The following is a 21,836-nucleotide window of genomic DNA, read 5'->3' as shown; positions in this document are numbered from 1 at the left end:
TTCATGAAAAATAATGCAGCTATATAATATATATCCACACATACAGAGAGACAGAGAGAGGGAGAAAGTAAAAGGTTTTAAAAATGTAATTATATTTTATGAAAAAATGGTTACATTATCTATATCCAGGGACAGAAATTATAGAGTTCGGATTTAAGACTCTGGTGATGGTAAGAGTTTTTTTTCCTATTATTTTTATCAGCAAGTGCCCTTGGTGAACATATGCTCCTTTTAAACTCACCAATGGTTAGAAGATATAGTGGTATCTTCTTCAGAGGTTGAAGAATCAAGACCCATCCTGTAAAGGAAACACTACTGCAATTTTAGAAAAGCCATACTTATATAAACAAGTATTGAAAATACATTTGTATAGTCTATCTATCTATCTAAATATTTCTCGAGCTGGGCTTGGGTGAGAAGGAAAGCTATATTCAGAATCTTAAAGTATGTTCCTGTTTTATCTTGAGAGCAGTCAGAGGCCTTCCCTACCATCAAACCAGAGACACAAAAGAGATGTACATCTGATTTTTAAACTTCAAAATAATTATAGGCTATAAAAGAAGGAATATTGTTATTTTAAGACTAAGGGAGTCATAATTACAATAATGGCGACTATTTACGGCTGTGAAATAGTCCTTACAGATTGTTGAGAGTAACCCGAAGCAGACTGGAACACATGAACTTGTTTCTGGTATTGTGTCAGATTTTTCTCTTTCTGATTAATGATGTATACGTAAACATGAAGGCAGAGCCATTGAGGGAATGATGACTCACAATCAAATGCAGCACTTTCCTCTTTGGCTTGTGCAAAACCTATTTAAGTTTCAGATTTTCCTACGAGGGCTCTACAGATGTTCTTTATGGAAAGGATTATTCAGTGCTGAGCAGCAACATGAAATGTAGGCCCTTCAACAGCTTTGTATTCAATCTGACAATTCAAGTAAATCTGAAGTCCTGGACTCCAAAGAGTCCTAACTTAGAGGAAAGATCATTAGCTATCACTTGGAAGGAGCTGGCTCTTGCTGTCAAAACCATGAAAAAATAAAAATAAAAAAATAAACTACATGGTCATGTTTGTTGTTCATCCAGCATTTCTTCTGGGGTGCTCCCCCTCCCATCCTTATTTCCTAACTTCATGTTTCAGGTGGGACTAATTCAGTCCCTTCTCATTCCAAACTCTAGGGGTGGAGACATGGCCCAGGTCTGACCAATCAGAGTATGCCCTACCTTTGGCCACAGTGATGGGTTCAGGGCATGTGACCTTACCAGCCTATTTAAGCACTCCTGAGGACTTCTGCTGAAATTACAGGGAGACACATGCCCCTTTGGCTGAGATTGCCAGCTGGGAGAACCATGTGTATTACCCAATGCCACCAGGATCACCTTTGCCACCTGATGGAGAATGACTGTGTGAGAATGAAGCCACCCCAGAGAAAAGCAGAGCCGAGAGGAGAGAGGTTGGGTCCTGTGACATGTGTTGAGCGTCAGGCCCTGAGACTTCAAGGTTTTGTGAGCCAATAAATTTCCTTTTGTAGTTTAAGTTAGTGTGAGCTGAATTTTTGTCATATTCTATGTTCCTAATAAACATCATTTTACATACTTTTCGATTCCATAATAAATCTGGAATCACACGAAATAATAAGTCCTCTCTTCAAAGGTACAGGAAAAAGTTACTCTTTTAAGTGGCAGCTTAACCCTAGCATTCCAGATTTATTTTCTGAGGTCATAAATGACATGCAACCTGGCAATGTCATGAGTCAGGATTAGAATGAGCATAAAGGTCTTGTCCTAAGAGGTCTACTGGAGTAAAGAAAACCAGGAACACAGACACTGGCAACTTGCTAACGTATCTTTTAAAGGTCAAAATAGATTTGGGGTCTATTGGGTTAAACAAAGTTAAAGAGGTTTCTTTTCAGAGAGACTTCTCAAAGCCAGATATTTACCAATTGTAATTTCATCTCTAAGAGGCTATTAAGTTATGCTGTGTTTCCTAACAGATTGAACATGGAATTGCATGAAAAATGGGTTCAGAGAGCAAACTTTCAGAAACATTTAGCTGGGCACAGTCACTCGCACCTGTAGTTCCATCTACTTGGAAGGCTGAGGTGAGAGGATTGCTTGAGCTTAGGAGTTTGAGGCCAGCCTAGGCAAAATGGTGAGACTCCAGTCTGAAAAAAAAGAAACACTGGACTATGTATGTTTCTATCTGTCCTGAGCATTTTCCTTGATTGCTCCATTTTCCTTGGCATCTGCCATTTTTATGGTTTCATCTAAAACCTTCAGGCTCAGGATCATTATATAAACCTCTCTCTCACTAGCTTGAAGCTCTAGTCCCTTGTTTTAATTTCTTAACACATCACGATTACCTCAAACAGCATATTCACAATGCCTGAACCTTATCTTCTCTCCAGCTTCCCTGGTTCCTTCAGTGATCTGCCTTTTTGCCAGACATCCAAACCAGAAATATCCATAATGTCTGCCTCCATGTCCCATAGTTAGCCAGTCTCCATCAACTCACACCTGGTCATTACCTCAGCCTCACAGTTGCCCAGCTTCACTCAGGCTTCCTTCCCAGACCACATCACTCCCAAGTCCACCCTTGTAAACACAGCTTTCAGTATTATATTTTTCTTATTCAATGAGCGTCAGCAGCTCCCAGTCATAGGGAATCTGAAAACCTCTCTGGGCCTCCACACAGTCTAGCCTCTCCTATTCATGTGACTCCTTACTGTACTACTGCTCAAAAGACTGTTTGCTATAGTCAGGCTTCTCCTATGATATGCTAAAGGATGGGTATGCTTAAGACAGACAAAGGGTTGCCTGGAAGGTGAGCTTCCTTTCAACTGCTTTCAAAAACCTCCAGTGTCATCAAGATATGAGTATGTGGAAATTAAACCACACTCTGTCTTCTCAAATCTGCTAGGCTGTGTGTTTCCTGTGGCTCCAGACTCAGCTTTTACTCTCATCTCTGCTCTGGTGTCCACTGCACTAGCTCCTTGGGATAGTTGGTGTTGAAGTTGGATTTGCCCTGTGGGCTTTGTGCTTGCATTAAATTGGCTGTGATATTTGTTCACTGCTTCTCTGGGGTCTGTACCTAGGTCATCCTTGAATCTGTGGTGGGCTAAGTCTATGGTATAACTCCTCCTCTAATGAAGGAAACACAGCACACTCATTCTTACATTTATGCCTGCAGTCATGATTTCTAAAATGTCTGGAATGTTCTTCCCTCGCCTTTTGAACTATTAAAAAAAAAAATCAAATTTTTTTTGGAGCCAGACCAAGCTCCACCTCCTTTCCTTATGAATTTTATCTGCATAGACATGTCTCCTTTGAACTACTACAGCACAGGGCCCAAGTTTCCCAATTTAACATTGGGCTATATATTGTTTTGTGCCCCTTGCTATTGTTTCATGACTATCAGTCTCATCTCCCAGTTATACAGTGTAAGCTCCCTGCGGGTAACAACCATGTTTCATCTTTCAGTATCCCCCTCATCAGGCCTACATTGGTGGGTAAAGAGTAAGTGCTCCACTAGAACTGGCTGGCTAAATGATTCTCAAGGGACTCAACTATCTTCAGTGATCTGCCTTTTTGCCAGACATCCAAACTAGAAATATCCATAATGTCATAAGTTTGTCCATAACTTCTGTAATTTAATAGATGACAATCTGCCCATGCCACAAAGAAATTCTACAGCTTAGATCACCACCATCTCCCTAGGAAATTGCGGTTCATTGACCTTGCTGTAACCAGGCCTAGAATAAACATGGTTATTGACCAGGGGTGGTGGCTCACACCTGTAATCCTGGAGCTTTTGGAGGCCAAGGCAGGAAGATCACTTGGGGCCAGGACATTGAGACCAGCCTGGACAACATAGTGAGACCTCATCTCTATCAAAGAAAAAAAAAATTGGCCGGGTGTGGTGGCATGCCCATGTAGTCCCAGCTACTCAGAAGGCTGAGGGGAGAGGATCACTTGAGCCCAGGAGAGTTATAGGTTTTAGTGAGCTATGATCATGCCACTGAACTCCAGCCTGAGTGGCAGAGTGAGATCCTATCTCTAAAAATGAATAAATAATTAAAAATGAAAACTGTTATTATATGAAAACAAACTAGAATATTGGAGGAGAGGACCCAAAGAATTTTTAAGAAATTGGAATTGATATAGCCATTAGATTTAGATATGACATCACAGGAAAACTTACGCACCAAAAAAAGTATTTATGATGGCAAATGTATAATTATGTTTGGAACTATAAATGTTGATTGTTGCTTGGGGTTGCTAGAAGGCTATTCATTAGGGTGGGTTTCTCACTGAGATTGTGCTTAGAAGTTTTCACTTTATTCATAGGCAGATAATTACTGAGAAGTCAATTTTTTAAAAAATGTCACATATAAAAGTCACAGTTATTTCAAGGGAACACAAACATGGCTGAAATAAGACTGACACTTGACTAGTGAAAGTGAAATCATGAAACAGAGCAGTTTGGAAAAGAAAAGCGACTTCTAAGTGAATGAGATGCTAGCTTCCTTTGGGACAGACCAGCCAGTCTAATTCGCTGCTTTTATGTCCCAGCCAGGCTTCTGCTCTGCCCTACGGCTTGAGGGTTTCACACATCCACTCTAGAAATGGTGCACTTTTCTCTCTGGGAGTCAATGCTTTTAGCAGTTTTTGAATGGAAGCAGAGGGCATTGGTGGCTCAGTTCTTGGGCTATAGATTGTGGAGGAAATATATGGGCTATGCTCTGCCTGGAAAGTAAGCAGCAATATTACATGGGAGAAGGCCTAGTCTCATACCTATATCTTCCTACCAGCAAATCCTGCAGAGCTTCAAATGAAACTTGTTCCAGAAAATCATTTTGACCCTTGTTAGGTCTGTGTCTCCTTAAGTATCTGTATGAAAGTTCAATTAAAATTTAATTATGTCAATGTATGAACAAGAGGGAAAACTTTTATATTATTTTTAAAATCCATATTCCTTAAACTGAGGGTAGAGATCACTGGACAGGAGCAAGGTTTGAAACAATTTCTGAGAAAGCTCATCAGTAACAACATCACCCATCATGACCTTGAATCAACGGGACTCAGAAATGTAGTTCTTTCCCTACCTCTCCAGTCAGAAGTAGGTTAGAATGTGGCTATGGGCAAGTTATGATACATTTAAAAGCAGATTGCTTCAGTACAAAGAAAGTTATTTAACCTCCCGGTGCATTGGTGTCTTAACAGCTCTGTGCTTTGGTTTCCTCATCTGTAAATTGAGGTAATAACAGTACCTATTGTATAGTATTTTTATAATAATTAAATGAGTTAAAGGCCTGCCATTTGTCTCTGTATGCTGAGAACAGCATTGGTATATGATCAGCACATATAAGTATTGGCTATTATTATTACTATTACTACCATTTTAGGGATTATTCTTCCTTCTTTTAAAACTCCCATTAGAATAGTATTAGTGAAAACAGTGTTCACAAATGGAGTGACTCCCAGGGTGTTAGTCTTTCTTGTTTATCTACTCCCAGGGCCTGTGCTCCTAGGTCTATTCAAATAGAGTATCTTACTGATATCTCTATCCAGCTGTTACAGAATTCTGATCTCAATATAAATATAGAAATACTTAAGTAGACAACAACAACAAAGCTTTTTATTAGAATTCAAAAATATGTTCAAGTTGGTGACTTCTGGAAACACTTTCATAAGAGAATACATCAGAAACTGCTAAGTGTCCTACAGAGATAAGGGACAACCTACTGAACCAAGGCAGTTCAGAAAAATGACGACTAGTTTTGGTTAAGCAAGCACATTAAATGACCACAGATTCAACATATGCTATTTGTCAAAAAGGAACAATGAGGTTTCTCTACTTTTCTCCATGCCACCTTGATGTCTGTTTTCATGTTCTTTTGCTTTATCATAAATACTTTAAAAAATGATACTGATATAGGAAAAAGTGTGGGCTCTAGCCTTCCCATAATCACACTACTACATTTTCACTGGTGAATGGAACTGATGATCGCTCTTTTTTTTCTTTCTTTCTTTTATTTTTTTCTGAGACAGAGTCTCACTGTCACCCAGGCTGGAGTTCAGTGGCATGATTTCAGCTCACTGCAACCCTGCCACCCAGGTTCAAGTGAATCTTGTGCCTCAGCCTCCTGAGTAGCTGGCATTACAGGTGCATGCCACCATGCCTGGCTAGTTTTTGTATTTTTAGTAGAGATGGGTTTTCACCAGGTTGCCCAGGATGGTCTTGAACTGTTGACCTCAAGTGATCCACCTGCCTCAGCCTCCCAAAGTGCTGGGATTACAGGCATGAGCCACTGTGCCCGGCCAGATGATCACCCTCCTTAAATCCCAGAGGCATCAGCTTTCCTTTAAACACTCCACAGTGATTTCACTACATTCTTGAGCAGAAGTAGTATCCCTGTGTGGGTCCTGTCTTTCAATGTCTCATTTCTCAAAGAGACATGGAGGACTCCCAAGAGTCCCATTCGTCCTGAGGAAGGAAAGATTGATGAGCTCATCACTACACAGCCTTAACGTTGTTTAGGGGTGGTGATGGGATACCTAACCAACTCACTTCTGCACACTGAATCACCCTGCTGCAACTATGCTTGTTGTTACCCCTTTCCTGACAGCAGGCTCACTCTTCTGGAAACCAAGTTCAGATCCTGCTGCCTTGCTCACTTGAATAACATAGAAATTTTGCAACACTTTAACTTATTTTATCTATTCATCAAAGGAAAGAGTGTCAGGGATTAAATAAATGGCATGAGAATCACTGAGAATTCGGTTTTCTTTTTTTTTTTTCTTTTTTCTTTTTTCTTTTTTGAGACAGAGTCTTGCTCTATTGCCAGGCTGCCTAGAAGCATAGGATAGAGGAGAAAATCTGGATGTCTCAATTTCCTAGACAGACTTTCAACTAATCTTCCAAATTTCAGTGCCACCCCACACTACAACCTTCAGAACTACACAGTGTCTTCAAGTCCTGTTGCTAACAAAAGCTTAAAATAGGAGGAGGAAAAAGCTATGAAAAGCTTAGAAAGACAGGATTAAAATTTGCCCTGTTTGTTGTTCTTATTGTTGTTTTGTTTTGTTTTGTTTTTCCTGTTTTCTACTGTTCTCAGGACTCAGAGTAAATGATGTATACTTTGCTGCATGTTTTTTGGTCTTGTTCTAATTTGTCTTTTAAATAAGGCTAAACGCCATAATCCTCTGCTGACAATCGTCCTATCATTGATTTCCTGCTTTTCTTCAAGCTGACAGGTTTAGGCAAAGACCATTTTTACAATTCCTTTTTTGGATCTGACAAAATTTTTTCCAAACAGGATTATAAACAAAGCTTACATTTTAACACTAGTATAGATGATGAATTATGTAACTCGTTGGATCATAAGTTAATATTAGGTATTTGAGTAATACTGTTTCATTTAAATTTGGCTTTGTCTCCATAAAGCATTGAGGAATTCTGTAGCCCAATATTAACTTAAATTCTAAGTTTCTATTTTTTATTGTTTACTGAGTATTTACTCTGTACCAGGCATTACTGTATTTCATTCTTACAACAACTTTGTTAAGGTTCAATTATTTTTATATTATGATTAGAAAGTAAGGCTTTGAAAGAATAAGTAATTTGCCAGAGATCACCTACAAAGTTGAACCAGGATTTTAATCTACGTTTGAACACTACAAATTTCATGCTCTTAAATGGTAAGTCATACTGCTTATGAATAAAATCATAAATATAATAGCAAGAAGCTTTTATTTCTACAGCCATTGTGATTGTATATACGCTTACATTTAAGTGTATACCTAATGAGCTCAGAACTGTAACAGTTCCAGAGTCATCGACTGTCAACCTATTAATTGGATTTGACATTCAAGTTCATAGCCAGTATACTGCAGAATTAATTTTTCTTTATACTTTAAATAAATATTGCTAAAATTACCTCTTGACTGGCTGATCATATTGCTGAACAATACGCACTAGCGATATGGTAACATAATTATCCTAGGGCCTGTCTTGAGGGAAGGAGGTTGAAATAGTCCTGCTGATGATTTGAAAAGGAATTTTTTAAGGTTAGACCTTTTCTAAAGAGGGAAAGTAGGATAATATTTCTATTTTAAATATTAGTTGAACATTCTATAATGTAAGTTTCATAATTTATAGGAGTATCATTCTTATTGGAGATGCATAAAAAGTTAATGAACCCTCACGGCCTCCCTAAAATCATAAACTTGTTGATTTGCTTGCTTTAGGGAGGTGACTGCTGATTTAATTTTAATTGTATTTAGCAATTACTGATAATGTTGTGATCCAATGGAAGCTTTTCTTTTAGAGGAATGTAAAAATCAACTTGCAATTTCTTTCTGAAATACCATCTGTATAAGAAAGGAGGCCCATATGCATGAACCCAGAAGTGTTATCCTACTTCAGGGCAGATTTTTCTTCAATTCTTTACTCAAACCAAATTTCTGGTTCGAGAAGAGTATGGCCAATTTGTGACTGGGATAACTGCAGGCTTCCACATTTCCTGAGCTAACATGATACTATCTTATCTGTGTTCTCTGTACCTTTCTCCCTTTTTTCTCATTGCTCTCTGTCCCTATCACCATCTCATTGCCTCATTTCTGAAAGCCTTGCTGTTAGGTGACTGCTATAATTCTCCTTGGGGAGTTAGATGATAAAGCCCTAAATAAGCAAGTGGCATGATACAGCTAAACTATACCAGCCTATGAGAGATAATTGCTAAGTATTTAGGAATTTTTCAAGCTGACTGTTAACCCTTGGTAGCTTGAAATCATGGTGGGGGTGTTTGCACCATGGAAACTGGCAAACTTAACAACCCCCCAGTCTCCATGAGAACTGGTTTACTAGCACGCCACCGGGTATTGAACTTCTCAGGGGGATCTGGCATTTTCACTAGGTACTCCTGAAAAATCTTAAAGATTCCAAATGAATTTCCATGGCTGGTACTTCTCTAATAGGCATAAACAATAAAAAAAATCATTACAGGCAATGCCCAAGTGTTACCATATAGGGAAACAGCTGGATCATCTTGCTGAAAGCCAGCTCTACTGACACGTGGCGAGGAGACATGGATGGTGGGAAATTATAAAAGTTCAGAAAAGCATTGCCTTTCTGGGCCATGAAAGATTCCCAAAGACATACGTACATATAACAATCCTACAAAATATGGATTGTTCTGTAACAATGATCCACTGAATCAGACTATTTTTTCAGAGTTATTGATCAAAGTAAAGAATGATGTATAAGAGTAAATTAGGCTCCTTAAAAAGAATAAAGGACTTCATAATCCCACAGAGGATCTGAAGATAACCTAGCCTGTAAATTTACTAACAGACAGCCAGTTAAATAATCCAGTGGTTTCTAAAACTGAAAGTAGAACTTAATATTCTACTGAGATCTTCAAAAATCAAAACTGCTGGACTAGAGGTTACAGAAAAGGCCAATCTTAGTTACCTAAGTACATCAAACTGCATTTATTCATAGTCCTAGAACATTCTCTCTAAAAGGGGGAATAGACTAATGGTGCTTAACATAAATTAATTATCTTTTTCATGTATTTCTTTCTATGCCTCACTCCTTTTTATTTTCAAATGTTGAGTGTGTGCTTACTGTGTAGCAGGCAATGTCTCCACTATAATGATGGAAAGTTCCAGTCTCACACTGTATTTCAGAAGATTGCATCCATTATTAAAGAATATAGTTTGAATAGTACTTCCTTAAGTACTAGTCAAAGGCAGAGAGATCCTACCAGCAATATACAGAAGATTTACTTTGTGATTTCTTCTAATTAGAAAATAACATTTGAAAGCTATAACCTTTTAAGCCTTTTTGCTCCCACAGAAATAATCATCAAGAGAAGATGATTTGATTTCTGAGGAAAACCGTGGTATAGCTTTAACAGCTTTCTTGGAAGAAATACAAATGTAACTAAGTAAAAGTATGAATAATATACTTTAAATATAGCCAGAAGAATTTTGACTTATAATTAACCCATGTTTCTGAAAATATGAAATCTAAAAGTAATAAATATAGATTCTTAATAATGGGCTCTTAAAACTACATTTATAATAATCCTTTCAGTTTGTTGTTATGGTTATTTATTATAGGAAAAACACATGTTCCTATCAAAACATGTAAAATTAATGAACACATTTTTTATACGCAGAGCTCAAAAAATACTCTCTTGTAAGCTGTACTCAAATAAAATACCAATGAATTCATTAAACAAAACGAAAACTCAAATCAACAATGGCAAAGCTAATAACTCCGGAAGGCTGAAATGTAGCAAAGACAGAGTAGTGATAAAGCATGTAACTATTAATATACTGTTTATCTCAATATGGACAGTTCCTTTGATACGATGCAGAGGAATCAGGAGGCATGGGGATCTTACGTGGTGGATGGCATGGCAGGTTATTTGCCCTGTCCTCACTGCTGACCTAAAGGCGCCTATCTTGCTCAACAGGAACCACATGAGACAAGAGTGTATAAGCCTTTCATGCCAGCAGGCCTGTTAACTTCCACGATGTAAAAAGTAAGCCCATTTGGCCACTAGATGGAGATCAGGTTACTCTGTCAGTGATGGGGAAGCTGCTTGCAGCCAGCAAGTCATAAGTAAGCAGGGTATGGAGAACCTATTCTCTTTTTTCAATACTTCTATGAAAGGCATTTTCCAAGCTCTGAAGTTAGGAGCAGATCTGTGCTGAATAAAGAGTATATAAATGAAGAATAGCTCGAAAGATCAAACAGAAAGGGAACTGTAAAAGACAAATATTTGCTTGTTATTACTGTTGCCCCTGGAATGACTTCTATTTAGGTTTGGTTGTGTAAACTACTTGTAAGTAATAAGATGAGCTGGTCCAAATAAGAGTAATTAAATAAGCTGTCTCATTATTTACCAAGCAGGGAAGAGGAGAGATATGACAAAAAATTAAAACAATGACGGATTATTAAGACAATTAGTCTTGTCTGTTTAAACATAAGAATACAGACTCATGTTTGAGTATGTATATAAGTGTGCATTTTTAATATCAACCAAAATGGATCAACGGAACTTAGGGATCAAAGGAGAATGTTAGATAACATCTATTCAAATTTTCCAAATGAAACTGTCATTCAATTCTGAATTATATAACTTTATTACTAAATATGTCTTATTTCTGTAATAGCTGAGCTTTATTTTATTTTTTTTAGAGACAGAGTCTTGTTTTGTTGCCCAGGTTGGGGTGCAGTGGCTCGATCTCAGCTCCTGCAACCTCCACCTCCTGGGTTCAAGCAATTCTTGTGCGTCAGCCTCCCAAGTAGCTGGGATTACAGGCATGTGCCACCATGCCCAGCTTATAGCTGAACTTTAAACTGGAGACATAAAGTTACACATGTCCTGGAAAATGCTCGGTTTAGGGAAAGTTCAGATATTGCACTGTGTGATGTAGCTGAATATTTTGATTATTCTTGAGATGTTAGATACCATAATTCTGTTCATTTCTAACTTAATAACTATATATACTCATTCAATAAATTTTATTCAGTTACATAAAAACAATATGTGACAGTTTAAAAGAAAAAAATCCATTTGTTATCAAACAGTTTCAATTACCAGCACATTTTAGTATACAGGAGTGTGAGCATAAACAAACATATTAATTGCTTATTGCACCAATCATTGTGCTACAAGCTAGGAGTACAAAGATGTATATATAGCCAGAGAAGTAAATGGAAGAGAAGGCCTACATGATTAAAAAACAAATACAAATTCATTTTTGTAGCAGTCAAGAACAATTATTAAATGATCAGTAAAAGTCCTTTTTAAAGTTCTATTGTGAAAAATAAACTTAATCTTGACCAGATGGAAAACACGACCTTTGATCTCTACCACGTATAAAATATAGAAATTCAAACACAATAGTATTTACTATTAGGCACCAATGACTGTAATGAGAACAGGAGCTTAATTCAAAAAAAGAAACTAATGTTTAGAATAATAAATGAAACAGGCCATAATTAATTGGTTTTCTAAATATTGTTATGAGTAGTAACCAACATTCAGTCTATTGCTGTAATCAGTCCATGGCACTTACTTAATCACATGTTTACTTTAGAGTCACACATTTGTTTTAGCTTAATTAAATTAATACATTTATACCCCTTCAAAAAGATTTGAGTTCTACTTTGGTTTGAGGCTTTCAAAATGTTCCTATAAGCTTTTAAGAATCTAAGAGAATTATTATTCATTCACAAACATATCTATTTCTATTTAAAGAAAATCACAAAATAATCACATAAAATAGGAATTGTTAATCAAGTATTAATGAAATAGTCTGTAGAAATTTCTTATTTTGCTGATCGGCTCTTTGCAGAACAACCTGACTGGTAGGAACCTATTTTTCTTTTTGTTGGGTAAGCAAGTAATGTAAACAGGAGAGGTTTTGTTTTGAAGATTAATATAAATGAATAGTAAATAAATCCTTTTATTATATGCTTTAGTACATATGGGTATATAGCCTTCCCCATTCTTCAAATTAGTTCCAGACAGGAACTAGATTGATTAGATGATGGCTGAGTCATTTCTGGAGTTGTCAGGTTTCTTTTCACTTTGGTGGCCTGTTCCCATATTTTTCTCCAGTGCAGGGTTGGGTCTACTTATTGTTGACTAGTAAATTTGCATTACCTGGAAATAAGGAAGTTGGTAAAAAACGTTCTATTGGATGCATATTTTTGCTCACCTTCTCCAGTTTAGAGGTTCTGGTCTTGTAATAACCTGCTGCATTCTAGTTCCTAAATGTTGCTGTTTCCTAGGTAGCATGTAGAGATGCTGACAGTGAAGATGGTAAAAGTGAGAACAGATGCATAGGTGCTGCTGGAAACTGGTTACTGCTTAAGGCTAAGAAAATAAAAGCTGCTGATTGTATTCATATGTTGTGATGTCAGTAACCTGCATGTTTAAGCACTGACAGGAAAAGAGGCACATTTTACTTTTCATCATTTAGATGGAGAAATTTCTTTGTCTTTTATTTTGAAACTAAAATTCTTTCAGTTCTTTAAGCAACTATTTTTGAGTCACTGGCCCAGAAATTTTCATGACTGAGGCATCTGGCACTAAATTTATACTTGAATGTGCACCTCTAAGAGATAAGGTGAATTCAAATGGTACCTGCACATTTCTGTCATCTTGTCCAATCATATTTCTCCATTCCATGAGAGATCGCTGCAGACGTTCAAGTCCAGTTTCCCAAAGCCTGATGTGACCTCCCATATCAACAGTAACAACACCGCTTTTGTCCCACTCCGCTAGCAGTGCATCTGTGTCAGAAATGGCAGACAGCCATGTGGTATATGGCGAGAGAGATTCTGATCTGGAAAAAGGAATCCAAGTGAAGCTAAGAGACCATAAAAATAAAGCAGAAGGGATAACACTGCACATTGTAATGTTCTTTACTGTTGAAAAAGTATGCTCACACTACTCATTCTTTTATACCTGCTCTTACCTATGTCACTGCATAGGAAGGTTATAAGGATATGCTATGAGAAAAAGTTCTTAAACAAATATGCCCAGGGTTTGTAAACAAACATGAGGCAGGACAATCATGAATATAAAAAAAAAACCAGAAACACTATTTTAAGAAAGATTTTTTATAAGTGATCACAGTATATAACCTATTGGTAGGCCAGGAAACAAAGCTGGTTTAAACTGATTAGGATCTCTAAACTTGCTATAAAGAATTTGCTATGGACTAAATGCTTGTATCCCCCAAATTCGTATGCTGAAGCCCTAACCCCCAATATGATAGTATTAGGAGGTGGGTACTTCGGGAGGTAATTAGGCTTAGATGAAGTCATGAGGGTAGAGGCCCTATTATAGAATGAGATTAGGGCCCTTATGAGAAGAGACCAGAAAGCTCGCACTTGCATGTGGTCTCTCTCTGTTTCCTTTCCCCCAACTCATGTTAGGATACAGAAAGAAGTTAGCCCTCTGTAATACAGCCTTCATTAGGAACTGAATTGGCTGGCCCCTTTATTTTGGCTTTCCCAGCCTCCAGACTGAAAATAAATATTTGTCACTTAGGCTACCCACTCTATAGTATTCTGCTGTAACAGCCTGATCTAAGAACTCTAATAATGAGCATATTAAAAGACAAGATATCAACAGAACCATCTGTAAGGAGAAAAATACACAGTAATTTATTAGTTCTCTGCATTTTCCGGTATTTGTGGACGATACTAACTTCCACTGTCAGGAAGAAAGGAACTCTATACCAGTTCACACCTCACATGTCCGCAGTACTGGACTCACTCCTTAGAGGCCTAATGTCAGTGCTGAAACCAATGTCTTGTTTATGCATTTCGACTGCATTTGTATGTGATATTTTGCCTTTTCTGACTTAGAAAGTTACATGAATCTATAACAAGGAATGTATAGACTTATTATATATTTCACACATATTTCCTTTATTATATATTTCTGACATTCGTATATGTGTGTGTATATATATGTATGTACAGTAATTTCTAGGAATGCAAATTTGTCTATAAGAGTCAACTGCATATCTCCTTTATATGAGTATAGCTCTTTTTTTTTTTTTTTTTTTTTTTGGAGACGGAGTCTCGCTCTGTTGCCCGGGCTGGAGTGCAGTGGCCGGATCTCAGCTCATCGCAAGCTCCGCCTCCCGGGTTTATATGCCATTCTCCTGCCTCAGCCTCCCGAGTAGCTGGGACTACAGGCGCCCGCCACCTCGCCCGGCTAGTTTTTTGTATTTTTTAGTAGAGACGGGGTTTCACCATGTTAGCCAGGATGGTCTCGATCTCCTGACCTCGTGATCCGCCCGTCTCGGCCTCCCAAAGTGCTGGGATTACAGGCTTGAGCCACCGCGCCCGGCCGAGTATAGCTCTTATACGAAAGTGATAACAGATTATAAATTCCAATTATTAGTGTTGGCTCGCAAAATGCATCTGATATTTTCTATATGAAATAAATAGTCTAAAGAGATGGCCTGATAAGAAAAACATAATAAGCTATCATTGCAGATTTTGGAAAAACACAAAACCATTATATATTAGGTAAATTCTTATAATATTCTGAAAGATAAATCAAGACTAATTTGACCTTTTTTCAATCTGCCTTAGTTGATACTAAATACAGAGTGACAAGGGCGGCCACTCTTGGACACGGAAGACTCAGAAAATGTTCATATGAGGAGAACAACAGTGGGATGGAACCATATGTTTCCGAGCTACTTTACAGGACTCCCAGAAGGGCTCAAAGAAGGTAGCATTTGATATAATACATGACACTCTATCAATAAATACTTGCTGCAGGAAAAAACTTAGTAGTTACAGATAATGGAGTAAGGAGCAATTCAAGAATAATGAAATTTATCCATTTGTAACTATGATGTTTGAAATTCTGCCAAGAACACCCAAGCTGTATGATTCTATTGAGCATTGTACCTACTAGCTGTCACTATTTAACTCTTCACAGCAAAACTTTACATTTACAGGCAATTTCTTTAATTTATTAAAAAAAAGAATTACTGAAGAAATCACACATTTACTACAATTTGCACACTAGGTCTAAACTCTTTTCTTCACTTAAAGAATGTTTTCCTTATAAATAATAACAAAGTTTTAAATGAAAACACAGAATTACAGTAGAGTGCAGCCTAAATTTGTAACAGCCACATATGAAAGCTTGGCAGTACTGTTTTACAAATGCAAATAATATGAAACTTTGAAGAAAAATATGTGAGAGCAAAAGTGATGTATTCATTTTGGCCCCGAAGTTACATACAGCTTTATTGTATTTTCTATTACTTGAAATTAGCTATCAAATGAAAAATTCCTGATATCTAGCAGAATGCTAAATCTAAGCAACTAGCAAAAAAACTGGAGTCCAGATGGGTTGTTCCCTTGGATTTTATACATATGCCAAAAAAAGCAGTAGTTAATCTCAAGAGAAACTCAGGACATACTGACAATGAAACAGACTCTAAATCATATGACACTTGAAATGTGGCAAGTCCAAATGGAGATGTGCTTTAAGTGTAAAATACATACTGAATTTCAGAGACTTAGGGAAAAAAAAGGAATGTAAACTATTTCATTAAAAATTTTTATTGACTACATGTCAAAATAATATTTTGCACATATTGGGTTAAATAAAAGATATTATTAAAATTAATTTCACCTTAAAACAATATTTTAATGTGTCTACTAAGAAAGATACAATTACATGTATGGCTTTCATTATATTTCCGCTGGACAGTGCAGCTCTAACTGAATGAATTATTGTGGGCAGCTGGCTCTGGGCTGCGCACACAGATGCTCTTCCAGATGTTCTTTCCATGGCAGGTATAACATGTGATTCACACAGAAAGTTAAAAGAGAAAAACACTGAAATAAAAAACTAGTGAGAGAAAAATGACTATAGATACTGGAAAAAATTATCAATGCTTTAGCTATGTTAAAATATGTTATTTCCTTTTGTTACTTTAATTAGTAGTATATTTTAATGAGCATATAATTAAGATGGAATATGTGATTTCCTCAAATGATTAAAAGTCATTTTCCATTAAACCAACACATTAGGATGTTCCAAGAAGTCATATATGTTGGAAGAAGTAAATCTATTTCTTTGAATAATGATTTTGTTTTCATATTTTTTGAATCTGATTAAAGGGTCCTAAGAAATGAAGCTGTGTTTCTGAGTTATTTGTGCTATAATGCCGAGCTATTTTCTTTCAGGGGTTGGAGAAGGGGGAAGAAAGGAAGCCTGGTGACATATTGGGTAACTGACAGATTCGAGGTCCCTGGTCTTCCTCTGCAGGCCCTCCAGGCTACTCTGCTAGAGCTTCTAGCCAAGGCTTCAACCACTGTGTTGTGAGGGCTTGGTGGCAGTGTGAGGGAGTACATCATACAGTGGGATGTGATTGCAATCTAGGTCAAAATAGAGTAGAAAGATTAGAGGAAGAAGGCTTTGGTGTGGAGGGCAAAGAAAGGAAAAAAGAGGAACCTAGGCTAAGTAGACCAAAGCAGGTGCAAGCTTAGGTTGGAAAAGGGAAATAAGGCATGGCTGCACCCAGAAAGGGACGGGCTCCAGGTGACGACACCTGTGTTCTTCAAGGGAGAGATCAAGCTTTATTGTTTCGGTTTTTATATCCTCAGTTTACCTAGTTTAAATGCTTTGCTTCTATTGTGGGACAATAATGAAGGAGGCGAACAGTAATGAGTCCTATTCTAAAGCTTTGAATCCTTTGGCTATTGTATAACCTTCCTGACTGCAGATGCATAATAACATATATCAAAACAATATTAAAGAAATCTATTTAAATTCTTTTGATATCTTGAACACATTTACTTCAGAAAACAAATATATAAAGTTAATAAGTATAATTTTGTAATACTAAAATGCTATTTCAGATACAGAAAACTTATTAGAACAGATCAAACAAAAGAGAACAAAGACTTGCAGGTTGTTTGACTTATACCTATGTAACACTGGAATATTTTTACAAAATGAAAATAAAAATGCCAGGAAAACATGCAGAAGAACAGCAAGACAGAAACCAACTGTAACTGGGGAAAAAAAGAGCTTGCTATTTAAAGAAGCAAAAAGTACATATTTATTCATAGTACTTAGCAAGAAATTACTCATTTTTTAGTGACATACTAAGCTAAGAACAAAGGTGAATTGGATTACCTGGGAATAGGGATATATCGGAGTTTCTTTGATTGAAGATCAGTGACTTCTATATAACCAGATGTTTGTGGAGGAGTAACATCTACAAACAAGTCATGACATGAGCCAAGGATTAAATTACTGCAAGATACCAAAATGCTGCTAAAAGTGGAATCAAGTTATCCATAGCCAAGGATAGAACTCTGGGATCTACTCGACAAGGTACTGGGTCAACCCTCATGGCTAGACTCTGAGAAATATGCTTCCCCCAGGGAAGCATATTGGGCTGTGATTCTTTACTGTCAGAAAATAACCTAAGTTATTTTCATTGTCTTTGATAGCTTCCCAGGATGAGTCAATGTTTTCGCACTTACAGTTTTTTTGAAAATATTTCATCATCTGAACTGTTTCTCCTTCTTAGGAAGCAACAACGATGCAGTAAAATGTGGTGGAATCCACACACTCTCTAATTAGACTGACCTGGTAGGAAGTTCTGCTCCTGTCCGAGCTGTGTTATGCTGGTCAAGTTATTGACCTCTCTGAGGCCTGCTTTCTTCATTTATAAAATGGGGATAACAACCCCACTGTGAAATGGGGGTAACAACCTCAGATGACCACAGCATCTGAGCATCATAAGCATTATCTTGAGGATTAGATGAAATCAGTAAATGCAAAGCACTGACAGGGGTTGCCCATCACACAGCATCTGTCATTATTAGGGCCCTGCAAGACAGGGGAAGGTGAGGTGAGGATGGGGCAGTGGGGTGAGGACTCTGGAATTTGGATCATAATCCTCAAAAGACACAATCCTGAATGCCATTATTCTGATTGTTGGAATCCCAAAAGATAGATAAAAGTCCCTAAAGTCTAAAATCCTGCAAATCACAATCACAGGATAATTGCACCATGTTAGACAGAGCTATTACTTTGTTACTGTCCTTGTTTGGAAATTAAGTATGGTTTATGGAGATGCCTATAGGTGCAAGTTGACAAAGGGTGTATTTGTGGACTTAATTTTAGGTGTCAGTTGCACTGATTATGGAATAGCTAGACACGTCGTAAAGCATTATTTTGGTTATATCTGTAATCTGGAAAAGAGATTAGTATGTGAGTCTGAGGGAACCAGGTGGTGAAGATCTGCCCTCAATATTGGTGGACATCATCCCATCAGCCAAGAGCCTAGAGGGGACAAATACAGAAGGTGAACTGGTCTCTCTCTGAGAACTGGGACAGTCTTTTCTTCAACTGCCAAACATACTGATATGCATGTATGACATTTCCCTTTTGCCCAATTGCTTTATGAATATGGCTCACATGCTTATAACTGTTATACTCATGTGATGTCATTAGTATACCTGAGTGTTTATGTTTGCAAAAAGTATATGTTGTTATTGCCTAGTTTATCGTGCAAAGTGGTTTGTGAAGTGTTCTGCTGTTTTTGTTCATCTGTTTGTTTTTTGGAGACAGAGTCTCGCTCTTGTTGCCCAGGCTGGAGTGCAGTGGTGCGATCTCGGCTCACTGCAACTTCCTCTTCCCAGGTTCAAGCGATTCTCCTGCCTCAGCCTCCCAGGTAGCTGGGATTACAGGCATCTGCCACCAAGTCCAACTAATTTTTGTATTTTTAGTAGAGACAGGGTTTCACCATGTTGGCAAGGCTAGTCTCAAACTCCTGACCCCAAGTGATCTGCCTGCCTTGGCCTCCCAAAGTGCAGGAATTACAGGTGTGTGCCACCATCCCTGGCCTGTTCTGCTGTTTTTATGTTTCTCAAATAAATCTCCTTTTAAACATGTAAATAAATCTCTTTTAAGTAATTTTAAAATTATTTTTTCCAGAATTATATTTGAGATTTTCATCCTTTGGGATTGTATAAGAATTTTAGTCTTTAGGAATATTTATCTTTCTTTGGAAATTTCAACATTTGGGGTTATGGTGTGGAGATTGTGTCTTTTGGGATTATGATCAGCTGTCACGATTCCGGATAGTAAAGAATATGGAAAGCTGGGGGAGGATAAAGAGATAAGGGGTCCAGAGCCCTCAACTAATTCTATAATTGTTATACTCATGTGATGTCATTTGTATACCTTAGTGTTGGTTTTCCAGCAAACTCCTGGGCTTCATTGATTTCTACTTCACAACCCCGAGTAACCATCATCCTCAAAATCATTAGCTGCCACCATGGTGTGTCAGAAACACTGCTTAGTCTTTACAGAGAGTGCTTTTGATACTGACAACAACAAAGACTAAGATTTCTGTCTGAGAGATGAGGAAACTGAGGCTTATAGAGGTAATGTAATAATATGATTTATTTGGGGTGATATAGCTGGAGAGTGATGGAGACGGTTTTCAAACCCAGGCCTTTTTAGCACTAAAATCTATGCTCTGGCCACCACTGCACACGAGTGATGGCAATGGCTTTCAAACCCAGGCCTTTTTAGCACTAAAATCTATGCTCTGGCCACCACTCCACACAACTTCTATGTGAGTTGGCCCTAGGGAAATGGCTATTTGTAAAATATTCCATTTTATAAAATCTTGGCCACCAAGTTCTCTTAAAAAAACTCCCCTACACAAAACCCATGCTTTTAAAGATTTTTGTCTATCTGTTTCTCTATCTATCTGATCTTGGACAACAATTTCTGATTAGAATGATATATTTATCTATCCATCCATCCATCCATCCATCCATCCATCCATCCATCCATCCATCCATCTTTTATTACAATTTCTGGTTGGAATGAAGTATCCAGGATGTTCTGGATAAATTCAAATTCAAATTTATCAAATGTAGTTTACAAAAAACAAGAAATTTGATATTTTTATTTCATGCATGCAGTTGAAGGCTTTTAAATAGGCCAGCTGAAAAACTCGACATATCTCTTATTTATTTAACAAATGTGTTTGAGCATATTTTGCGCCAGACATCCTATGAAGCAGTGGGGATACAGAAAAGAGATGTGGTCTCTGACTTTGAGGCGTTCATAGTAAAATGAGGAAAGTTCCTTTTTATGAAACCATTGTGGGCCTCTGGGGACTTGGAAAGGATTCCAGAGTGGGAATCACAGCTCTGAGGCCAAGTATGAGCTGCAGAGCTAGGCAATGGGTTGTCCCAAGAGACAAACAGCTCAGCAGGAAGAAAAAGTAATGTCCAAGGGGAGGAATGGGTAGGAAAATAGGGTTATTGTAATAATTTGACCACCCAGCTGGATTAGCTGTCTCCAAGTGGTCATCTGTACAAAATGAATATGCTTATCGTAAGCCACACACAGTCTGCAATGGAAATTCTGCCTGTGATAGAAGGTCAATCTTGGATAAAGTTTTATATCATATATCATTTTTGACAATTCCTGCTGCTTGAACCTAGCTAAAGTAGGTTGGATTATTTATAGCTCAGGGTTCTTTGCCAAGAGTGACCAGTTATTGAAGCTATAGAGATGAGTGGAGCTGCCTCACTAACTTACTCACTCACATTTGGCTTGCCACTTAGAGGCACTTTTACAAATAAGGAATAGCATTAAGTTGATCTACTGCCACCAGCACTTTTAGATTGCCTGTGAAAGCAAAGTAAGCCAACTTATTTTAAAATATCTTTTTTCCCACATCTTTCTTTTCTTTTACTTTGCTAATTAATTCCATGGTGAGAAAATGCAATAATGACTGTGTCTACTATTTCAAGAAGTAGAAAGCAAGGATTTTACTCCTGGTATTAAAAACTATTTTCATATATCAGAGAGGGGTAATTGTGGCTACAAAGCACTTTAGGGAAATAGTAAAGGTGGTGGTAGTGGTGCTAGTAGTAGTAAGCACTTTAAAAATAATAAAAATTGATGTTTACTGATTTGAAAATAAGTCAGCTCAGAAGAAAAGAATATTTACAAAAAGATTCTTGAACAGAATACTTGACTGAATTAAGGAAGTGAAAACTGTGGCCAGGTTTCCCTCCAAACTTGGCCAAGTCCTCATCCATCCATTTTAAACATTTTAACACTGGAGTGAGAGGATGGAGGCTCAGTAAATTTCCATTACATTTATAATCCAGGTGGATTTCAAAGATAGGTATAAATTGTATTTAGGGATTAGTTCACTAACCATTAAAGGGAAGTCATTGCAGCAGTGTTTATCACATAGCTCCCATGAACAGT

The 21,836-nt window shown here is 37.4% G+C and overlaps 1 protein-coding gene across 1 annotated transcript in view; it reads right to left on the bottom strand.

Annotated features, from left to right (window-relative positions):
- Nucleotides 1-21,836, bottom strand: part of VWA8 (von Willebrand factor A domain containing 8) — a 384,129-nt gene that overhangs the window by 82,509 nt on the left and 279,784 nt on the right. Inside the window, exons 36-37 of the mRNA XM_017850208.1 lie at nucleotides 17,718-17,799; nucleotides 13,176-13,377 (exon numbers count right to left, since the gene is read on the bottom strand). Of these exons, the coding sequence (XP_017705697.1) occupies nucleotides 13,176-13,377; nucleotides 17,718-17,799 (284 nt within the window). The remainder of the gene's footprint in view (nucleotides 1-13,175; nucleotides 13,378-17,717; nucleotides 17,800-21,836) is intronic.

The sequence above is a fragment of the Rhinopithecus bieti genome, unplaced genomic scaffold (genome assembly GCF_001698545.2).
Source record: "Rhinopithecus bieti isolate Rb0 unplaced genomic scaffold, ASM169854v2 scaffold_32955, whole genome shotgun sequence".
NCBI classification, from domain to species: domain Eukaryota; kingdom Metazoa; phylum Chordata; class Mammalia; order Primates; family Cercopithecidae; genus Rhinopithecus; species Rhinopithecus bieti.
Note: the sequence above shows the minus strand (reverse complement) of the source record. Positions and strands in the feature narration are given on the sequence as shown.